Here is an 11,281-nt window from a genome sequence, read left to right on the forward strand (position 1 = left end):
ACCTCAATTGGCACTTCTGAGACGGTACTCCCGACCGAGACCATGTTTTGTTATTTGAAAAATCCGACCACTTAGATGAGGAAAGTGGATCATTTTGTTAGATGCATTCTATTTGTTGATTACGTGCTTTCATGATGAATGTGTCAAAAGTTTTGTAGCAAGACCCAACTTGCCTTGCAATAGGGCACTCTCCCCTCATGGGTGTCAAATTGTGAGTTGAAGGGGCGTTGAGTGCGCTAATACTCGATCGGCTTAAGTAGTAGTTTAGTTGAGCGATGCTTATATTGTGCATCCACTCTCCATATCCATCATAATAATGCTTTGTACATTTGGTTTAGGGACTTACTCGGGGACGAGTAAGGTTCAAGTGTGGGGAGGTTTTATATAGGACCATTTTGCACTCTTTTTCCCTCTATTTTCATGCATATTCAACCCCATTTAAGGCGGTTTTGTGCCCCCTTTACTCTCGTTTCTAGTCCCGATTCCCTTTACTATGACACTTTGGCCCCCTTGCAGATATTGAGGCGGGAACGGGCGAAACGAAGCTAGAAGGACGGGATTTCTAAGCTATGCATGAAAGTTGGAGAGAATTATGCTGAGGAGTACCCTCAGCCGGTAGGCCGGCAGCCGGCTAGCCGGCTGGGAGTACATATTACAAGGAAATGAAGGAAGAAGGTTGAGGAAGCATCCCCAGCCGGTGGCCCGGCGGCCGGCTAACCGGCTGGGAAGACACTATGAGTTTGAAGACAAAGAACATTAAGAATGTTACAGGAAACTCCCAGCCGGTCAAACGACCGGCAGCCGGCTAGCCGGCTGGGAGTTCCTCCAAGGCAAGAAGTCAAGCTTCAAAGTCAAGCTGTCCCAGCCGGTCAGGGACCGGCGGCCGGTTGACCGGCCGTGCACACCTGATGAGCTCCAAACTTGTTCAAAACTTCCAGAGATCTCCCAGCCGGTCAAATGACCGGCGGCCGGTTGACCGGTCGGGAGTGCATATACGTGTTTCAAAGCCCATTTCAGTTTCTGTCCTAATCCTTGTGGAACCTATAAATACTCCCCCTTAAGCCCTTTTGTACACATAACCCTAGATCTAATAATATTACCCTTTCAAGTTTAAAACTTTGCTAATCCTTTTGCTAATCATTCCTTAATTAGAGTAGTAATTCAATCAATTTGTGATTGAATTTGGGTTGTAAGAAGAAGATTGAAAGTTTATACTTATTTATTCTATCATTCTTCCTTTCTTGCTTCTTGATTGGTATTATTTCTTTCCTTATTTTCATTTGTTTACACTTTGTTCTTCCTTCAAGTTTATTTGATTGTTTATGTTAAAATTGTTGTTGTTGTTTGTTTGTTGTTCTTATTTTCATCATTGTTCATCTTTTCATTGTTCATCTTTGTCTTGATTCTCTTTCATTTGTTCATCCTTGGTTAGTTGTCCTCAAAGACTTAATCTTTGAGTGGATTTGGTTAAAGATTGTGTCTTTTAGTTTAATAAACCTTGTTATTAGATTAATATCACTTTTCCTCTTAATTATTGTTGATTTGTTGCATGCTTAGTAGTAAGATTTATCTCCTCACCATGTTTGTGACCAAAGTTTCCATCTTTATTGTTTATTTTGCAACTAAAACCATGATTAGTGAGTAGTCTCCTTCTAGGACTCGGTTTGGCCCGATATGGGTAATTTCACTAATTAATTGTCACTAAGGCTAATTTGTGGGGGAAATTGGTTAGGGTAGTCTTGGGGAATTATCATGCTTAAGGTTTGGTTTCCGGGTAGTGTCGGCTTTTGACCCTTGCCACACCAACGGAAGTTGGTTAGGTTGTTAGTCGAGTATTTGGGGACCGACCCTTGTCACCAACTAAGGTTGAGACCGGAAGGGAGAACCGAGGGAGGGTGCCCCTAGGCTAGCGTTTGAAATCGACCTCCGGAAGGGGGAGTGGGATGACCCGGAATATGATGAGGGCTTAATGACCTTGACCATTTACTTGACCTCCTTGGGAAAATGCATGTTCTTGGGGTTGTCGGGTTTTGAGTTGGGGATACCGACTTTCGAACCCGGGAGGGGGGTTAGTCGGAGTAACTAGTGTCCTAGTGCGAGACCGGAAGGGAGGTTCTAGGCGAATTAGAGTCATCTCCCCCTTTCCTTTCTACCCCTTTTGATTAGCCGAGACGATTAGTATGTGGAATTACTCATGTTTATGGTCGAACCGAGTTCTAGTCTTTCTCTTTATTTGATTTATCTTTTATCTTCAACTTGTTTTTATCTTACCTTGTCTTTAGTCTTTAAATTTAATAGTTTAGTGCTAATTTGTTACTACCCTCTTTGTTATTTATCGACTTAGCTAAACCGGTGAATTAGAACGATTAGTACTCCACCTACTCCTTGTGGGATCGACCCTTTTAAGTGTACAACGATAAAATCGTGCACTTGCGAGGTTTGACTTGAGACCATCAGTGGGCCCACTCCGCTCACCTCTCATCAAGATCAAGGGCTTAAGCCCGCGATAAACTCCCGGTCATCCCTACCCTTCTCCCGAAGGTGAACTTCAAACCGAAAAACAAAGGCACCCCACTTGGGTTCTCCCTCCCGGGTTCAACCCAAGTCGGCACACGACCAAAAGGGGTAATGTAATCAATCCCAACCTAACCAACTCCCGTTGGTGGACAAGGGTCAAAACCGACAATTACTCCCAAATAGACACAACGATTCAATTCCTTTGTTTAAACCCAACAACCCCTCCTCAACAACCAACTTAATGAACTCAATTAGATAAATTACTCATGTTAGGGTCTAATCGCACCCTAGTAAGGATACTACTCACTAATCATGGTTTTTAAGGCAAGACAATTAATAAAGATAGATTCTTTAATAATGAACATGATGTGAAAATGGGTTCTATAACTAATCATGCAACAACTCAACAATTCTAAGAGGAAATGCTAATTTAACTAAGAAGAGCAAGGATTGAGACAAAAAGACTCAAACTTTAACAAAATCACCCAAAGGTTCAAGCTTTAGATGAAAAACAACAATGGTGGACATAAGTAAGATGGACAATATAGAGACAATAACAATCTAACAATAAAAGAGAGGAATTCAAGCATAAACAATTAACCAAACTTGAATGAAAGTAAAAATAAACAAATGAAATTAAGGGAGAGAATTATACCACTTAATTGCAAAAGGTGGAAACTTTGGATTGAAAGAATGAAAGGATTCTTCAATTCCCCAAATACAACCCAAAATTACTAATTGTAAACTAATGGAAAGAGAAGAATTAAACTAATAATTAAAAAGAGATAACAACTTTTTATTGAATGAAAATAAGAGAGGAAATATGAGGGTTTTACAATATTGAGAGAGAATAAGATGAACTAGTCTAATTTCTAAGGTAAAGTAATGGGTTGTGTCCAATGTAATAATATAAGGTCTCTTTATATACTACTCCTACTAATTACTACTAATAATTATAATAATAATAGTAATAATATGTTAATAATAGTTATAATAATAGTACTAACAATAATCCCCAAATCTCCTCCTTCACGACAAAACAACCAAAGGGGACCAAACAATCAAAAACAAAGAAAAGGAAAAAGGGAAGGGGAAACACGGGACTCAAAACGCAGCAAGGGGTGTCCTGCCGGTCCACCGGCGGCCGGGGTTGGCACCGGCAGCGAGGCCATTGAAGAAAGAGCAGAAAAAAGGATGGGTATGCGTTATGCCGGCCTGTCGGCAGCCGGGGCACCGGCATGGAGCACAATAATGATGCGAGGTAGTTGATTTGGTGTGTTTTGCCGGTTGAGGAGTCGGCTGCCGGGGCACCGGCAATGAGCAGTATTGACTTCAAATTGATCCGGTTTCGATCTCGACTTTGAATACGATTATGCTTTGGAGATGATGGAGTTGCTGTTGCTGCTTGTTGTTGCTTTGATTGAAGATGGCAGGGGTGTTTGAAGTCGATTGCTGCTGCTGACGGAGTCGTGGTCAGATGAGTGGTGGTTGAATGGTGGTGATGGCGGTGGAATTGAGTTGATTGGTGGCCGGAGTTGCAGTTGGAGATGGTGCTAATTGATGGAGGATAAAAATGGTGGTTTAATGATGGTTTAATGCGAGGTGATGAATTGATGATGAAGAAGAGTGGAGTTTGATGCGAGGGTAATTGTCATTCAAAGTTGAGGACGGAATTGGTGGTGTATGCAGGTGATGTCGTTGTGGTTGATCGGGAATGGTGATTGATGATGGTGTGAATGTCGAGGTATGGAGGAGGAGAGTGGAGTTGGTGATGCAGGGGATTGAACTCGGGTTTTAATCCCGAGTTCGGGATTTGCAGCCATGGTGATTATGGTGAACTGGGTTGATGTCGGGCAAATGGTGAAGATGGAGATGATGAATGAGTTGAGTCAAAGTCAAAGGTTGACTTTGCATTCTTTTATTATAATAAGACTCGTCTCAACCCGCTTTGCTCTTCAATTTCCATCTCATTTTACTCCAACTCGAATTTCCTCTTTATTATTCCGCCTCACCTGCATATAATATTAATATACTAATAAAATAATAGTAATAAAACTAATATTATAATAACAATACGACTAATTATTAAATAAGACTAAGACAACTAATTATTATAAATTAGTAAATAAATGAGCTAATTAGACAATTAAGCACGCAAAATCGAGTCGTAATAAGATATAAATGCGGGGTAAAAAGTGACTAAAATACTATTTATCAATTCCCTTATACATGTCCTCCTACCCTTGTTCATTACCCTATTAACATCCATTGTATTGACAGTGAGAGGGCTACTCACATCTTGGAGGCCTCTCACTGACCAAAGACGAAGCTCCCTTATGGCCAAATGGGCCATGGCCCGGGCAGGATTTTCAAAGTTAATTAATCAATATGAATATGTAGGTCACTGGTTTGCAGTTGGCAAAGTGGTAAACATGCTAGTGTGAAGTAGCTTCGCAGGTCCTGAGTTCGAATCAGCGAAGTGTGGATTTTTTTCCCCTTACAATTTTGTTATTTAACGTAAATTTTAGCGAAGTGTGAATTTTTTTCCCTTACAATTTTGTTATTTAGCGTAAATTTTACTTCGTCCCGTAGACCTACTATATTTCTCTCATCAACAAGGACGTAAACAATACTATCATTTGCGATCATTTTACGATTTTAGTCTTACCTATATTTATAATAAAACCATCTTATAATAGGTTTATTATCATATATGTTTTCGATTTGTTTCATTGTATAGATAGAAAAGCGCTCTACGAGTATAGAATATGGAGTAAGTCTATTGAAAAAAAGCATTGTTATAATTCATTAATTAAATAAAAATATAGATTAATTTGTATCTTTTGTAAATATAATAAATAATGTAATCTAAAAATACTAATAAACATTGAAAATTTTAAAATCCTGGTATGAGATATATGATAAACAAGTACAGACATGAACGAAGTACAAATCGGCCCTGGTTACTATTTTACCTGAGCTTCGTCCCTGTCACTGACTGCTGCCAATGGCGTGGGGTGCTTTGTAGTAACCAAACCGGCCATGTCATTAGGCGTGTTGTGAATTATTCTTATATTTCATTCATACGGAGTATGTGATTTGTAAGTTGTAACTGCTATATTTTAAATCTGTTTTGAAAAGGGTCATACCTATATTAGCAATCTGTATAGAAAAGCAAGTACTCCTATATGTGCAACACCCTTGAGTATAAGAATCATTCCTATATTAGCAATCTGTATATCTACACTAGTACATGAGAAACGAAATCGGCCCGACTACCGAATACGGTACAAATCGATATAGGCCCAATTACGGTACAAATCGATATAGGCGTCGTCCCCCAAGGTCACAACAACAACAACATGGGAGTTGAGTCCGAGGAAAGATCTTGAAAAGTAGTGGTATTTCAATGCAAATTACGTAGTTAAAAACATGAAAGTTGAGTCCGAGGAAAGATCCTTTAACATGTACTGTAGATGACAATGTTGTATAGAATAGGTTTCCCTTAAGCCGGTTGATGGTTACATTTTATCAGCAAATATTTACATTTTATTGTAAAATGGTGATATTTGGTCCATCTTAATTTCTGACAAAAACAGTCCATCTGAAACAAGAATTTGCCGTGTCATATAAATTGTGATGGTTTTAAGTACAGGACTTGAATTGTCGCAAGTCTTGGTCTTTGAAGGTGACATTCGTGGAAAATTAAATTGATCATTTTCAAAGAAACTTTGTCAAATTTGCATGTAATACCCTTCAGTTTCTCTTAATCTAAAGTTTGTCAAATTAATTACACCATCATAAAATGTTATAAACTAAATAGTCTTTCGAGATAATAAAAGATCCTCTTAATCTAGTAATATATGGCCCGTATGTATGCTTGATTCTTTGGCCAGTTGGAGGAACAAAACAACTCAAATTTAGATTTTAGTGTTTAGGCTTATAGTGGCAAGGAAGACTTGTCTATGAACAAAACATGGATGTTTGAGTCTTTGTCTTTCGACGTAATTCTTAATGCAAATTAAACCATAAAGAATTGTCTATGAAAGTGATCGTCGTTGGATGGCTAATCAGTGACGAATACGATTGATTATTTGATCAGTTTAAAGAGCACAGCCAAGCCAAGCCAAGCCACACACATGTAGATGCTTATCTTAATGCAAATTAAACCATAAAGAATTGTCTATGAAAGTGTTGTACAGGACTTGAATTGTCTTGGTCTTCGACGGCCATATTATGTTAATGTGATATTGATGTTATTTCATTACGATATTAATTTATCCTTTTGATTGTCTTAAGTTATATATACGATAAAATATATATTTGTGATAAAAAAATTATTTATATTTTAACTTAATACATATAAAAATTGGGCCGAATTAAACCGTTAGTCATGAGTATTAAATTTTTTTACACCATATTTTCGAAACTTTTAGATTAAAAGTCATTACAAAAATAATTAACAAATGATTTTATTTCTTCAGTCTCATTAGTTTGTTTAGCTTTGATTATAAAACCTCTCAAAAATATATAAAAAAAAAGGTAAATAAATGACGGTGACGAATGGGCTACGAACAAAAAAATTACCATTTCTAATTTAAAGTCGTATAGTTACTCTCACTCCTGGTTATAGAATTTCCCACAAATAAAAAATTACCAGTTCTTTGATAGTTTCCAAAAAATTAAATACGTTCATAGCGATAATAGAATTAATAATGAGTCCTAATTAAGAACTAAGAAAAAAAATTATTCCATTATAATGTAATGACGTGAAAATATGAAGAACTTTAGGTGAAATTCCTCCATTGCACTTCCTCTAAGTAACTCTTCAAACGTCTCTTCTTTGTGCAATTATAAAAGTCAATAGATGCATTATTCTGGACTTCAGTACACTATTCTATATATATATATATATATAATGCAGCCTAGGAGATTGCAAAATCAAAATCAAAACTAATTATTCAAGTAATTCATCCACCACAAAATGAAAGCATTCTATCACCTTGTCCTCTTTGTACTTACATACCATGAACTAGTGTCCCCTTGTATATGTCACCCTAACCTCGGTCATAACCGTACAAATAACATCCAATGTATTAACAGGGAGAGGGAAGCCCTGCTCCATTTCAAACATGGTATCACAAACGATAATTGTGGGCTGCTCGATTCTTGGGGAACCCACACTGATTGCTGCCAATGGTATGGGGTGCTCTGTAGTAACCTAACCGGTCATGTCGTCAAGCTCAGTTTAGTAGGGGAGTCTTCATATGATGACCTTCCATGTCTAGAAGGTGCAGTGAGTTCTTTCCTAGGTGAGTTGACTGATTTGAAACATTTGAACCTAAGCCATAATGCATTTAATGGGGAAATACCTCATCATTTGGGCAATCTTTCTAAATTAGCAACTTTAGATCTAAGTTATTCTTATCTTGACGACGAAGTTAATATGAAAAGTTTAATGTGGATTTCTCGCCTAAATTTGTTGAGATACCTTGATTTAAGTGGTACGAATCTTACTTTAGTCACGAATTGGATGACTATTGTTAGCAATTTAAAATACTTAAATGTTCTACATATGGAATCTTGTCAACTTTCTCCCTATATTCCATCATCACTTACATATGTTAATTCATCGGCCACTCTCCATTTCATCGATCTTCCTTCTAATAACTTCAATGACAGCTCAATATTTAAGTGGTTATTCGACTTGCCTAGTATCACTACACAACTTGTATATCTTGATCTTTCCGTAAATCAATTTCATATTCCCATCCCAAGCGAGTTCGGGAATTTACACTCCCTCTCGTATCTAGCCCTTTCTGAAAATGGATTTGAAGGGAGTGTTAATAAAATCATTAGTGAGTTATGCAACTTGGAACAACTCTACTTGGGGGGTAATAACTTCAACGATGAGCTACCAGATGTTATCCAATCGTTTGTTAACTGTGGCAACAAGAAACCAATAACACTAGAACTGAACCAAAATAGTTTTCGGGGTGTAATTCCTTACAGTATTAGCTCATTTTCCTTATTGAGGGAATTACACCTTGGCAATAACAATCTTACAGGCAAGCTTAGTCAAGGTATAGGACAACTTACTAAGCTTGAAATATTGGATGTTTCCTCAAACTCTTTGGAAGGTACTCTTACCCATGCTCACTTTGATAAGCTTTTAAGATTACGCCAACTAGATTTGTCTGATAACTTGAGATTGGTAATGAACATGCCTGCGGATTGGATTCCTCCATTTCAGCTAGAAGTTATTGGTCTTAGATCTTGCGAGTTAGGCCCTAAATTTCCAAAGTGGCTCCAAATGCAAACGAATTTCTCATCCTTTGATGTTTCAAATACGGGTATATCTGATAGCATTTCAGTTAATTTTTGGAACTCACTGTCTTCCAATCTGTATTACTTGAATTTATCATATAATCAGTTTTACGGGATGCTCCCAGATCTGCCAGATGGATTACAAATTTATGCAATAGACTTGAGTTCAAATCTTTTTGACGGGGTTGTACCATCAGAGTTTACGAACACGGTACATTTATACTTTCATGACAATAGGTTTTTTGACTGCTCTCATATCTTATGTCCCAAAACGAGAAGTGATTTATTCAGGCTTGACATGTCAAATAACTTACTTTCCGGAGAGCTTCCAGATTGTTGGATGAATTTTCATCAACTAACAAGTCTGCACTTAGAAAATAATAGATTTTCTGGAAATATACCGAAATCTATTGGTAACCTATCAACACTTAGGTACTTACACCTATATAACAATACCTTTTCAGGATCGTTTCCAACTGTACTTGAGAATTGTACATCTTTGATGATCTTAAATCTAGGATATAATTTATTAACAGGGTACATACCTCCAGGGATAGGCAATTATTCTAAAAATCTAGGTGCTCTTATTCTTCGCAAAAATTATTTCATCGGAGAGATACCGCTAAGTGTCTGCCAACTAACCAATCTTCAAATATTAGACCTTGCAAATAATCAGATTTCAGGAGTAATACCCAATTGCATTGATAATTTTACGGCAATGGTGGGGATTACAAATCAAGGGTTGTATTTCTCGTCTGTTGACATGATAGACGGCTGGGGCATGTTAAACACTGTAGAAGCTGAAACTGCAATTGTTTCATGGAAAGGAGGGGAACAAAGATACAAAGAAACAGTTAGGTTTGTTAAATATATTGATCTTTCAGGTAACGAGTTGAGGGGGGAAATTCCGTATGGGATATCAATTCTTAATGGACTCGAATCCTTGGATTTATCAAACAACAAATTGAGTGGTAACATTCCCTTTGAAATTGGAAACCTTACGGCTTTAGAGCTTCTTGATTTGTCAAATAACAATCTTACTGGAGAAATACCTGCAAGCCTTGCCAAAGTGACTACTCTCGGAATCATGAATGTGTCGAACAATAAATTATCCGGGGAAATTCCAGTTAGCACTCAGTTGCAGAGCTTTGATGTGTCATCATATGCCGAAAACGAGGGGCTTTGTGGTGCACCACTCCCAAGTTGTTCGAAAGATCGAGAGCCTTCCAATGTACTCAGCGGAGATAATACTAGTGTTCGAAACAAGGATGACGACTTTGTTTTTTACCTCGGATTGTACATAAGTGTGGTGCTTGGATTTATCGTCGGATTTTGGGGAGTTTGTGGCACTTTAGTTATCAAAACATCCTGGAGGTATGCCTATTTCCGGTTTCTTGACAACATCAAAGACAGGATCATGTGAATAAGTTATGGCGGAGATTATAGCCAAGGGTCAGAGGAAACCTCATATTTCATAATAATTGTATTATATATGTAACCGCTATATTTCATAATTTGTATTGAAAAGTATCGTACAATAAACCGAGCGGTATTTGTACACAAAATACATAGTTACTAGCCTAGAAGGCGAGTCCGAAGATTGATCTATCACCCTACCCTCGGTCGCAACATACAGTGTGCATCGTTCAAACGCGGTATCACAAGCGACTATTGTGGGCTGCTCACTTCTTGGGAGGCCAGCCACACAGATTACTGACAATGGCATGGAATCCGCTGTAGTAACTTAACCAGTCATATCGTCAAGATCAGATTTGTTCTTTTTTTTTTTTTTTTTTTGGGTAATGAAGAAACCCGTGGCCGATACGGCGATACCTTAGGTGCGCACTGAGTGAACCCATCGGATATACATAGTAGCCTGCAAACCACGCATAGCAGTAGCAGGTAAACCACCCTTTTACACGCTAATGTATCAATCACAACCGGAGTCTTAGTACTTGTTTTCCTGCATTAACAAGACTAATATGAGCAGTATGCTTGATTCTTTGGCCAGTTGGAAGAAGAAAACAACTCACATTTAGATTTTAGTGTTTAGGTTTATAGTGACAAGGTAGACTTGTCTTTCGACGTAATTTGTAAGTCCGTAGACTTGAATAAGTAAGAAATTTCGTCATTATTTAATATATTGAAAAATGCTATGACTAATCCTAAAAATTGTATATTTTCTAATACAGCGTAATATGTAAAAGACCCTCTGGTCATTTTATCTAATATTTCATCTCATTTGGTGCAACCCAAAAAATGATCACCAATTGTTGTAGATTTTATTTAATTTAAGACGCTCGCTCTCACACTTGATTAAATATGGGTGGAAATATGATGAGGAAGTAGTTAAGAGAAGTCTAAAACTTAAATATGGTTTTAAACAGACTAATACTGAAAAATGGAGGTGAACCGAAAGAGAAAATGGGCGAAGTGA

General features: G+C 37.6%; 1 protein-coding gene across 1 annotated transcript; it reads left to right on the forward strand.

The window, feature by feature from the left end:
• The first annotated feature begins 8,092 nt into the window (after window positions 1-8,092).
• Window positions 8,093-10,267, forward strand: LOC141608686 (receptor-like protein EIX2). Its single transcript, XM_074428030.1, has one exon. The coding sequence runs from the start codon at window positions 8,093-8,095 to the stop codon at window positions 10,265-10,267; it is 2,175 nt and encodes a 724-aa protein (XP_074284131.1).
• Window positions 10,268-11,281: the final 1,014 nt, after the last annotated feature.

Source organism: Silene latifolia, chromosome 10 (genome assembly GCF_048544455.1).
Source record: "Silene latifolia isolate original U9 population chromosome 10, ASM4854445v1, whole genome shotgun sequence".
Lineage (NCBI taxonomy): Eukaryota > Viridiplantae > Streptophyta > Magnoliopsida > Caryophyllales > Caryophyllaceae > Silene > Silene latifolia.

Coding starts and splice junctions, on each gene's coding strand:
- LOC141608686 (XM_074428030.1), top strand. CDS start 8,093: ATGGAATCTTGTCAACTTTCTCCCTATATTCCATCATCACTTACATAT.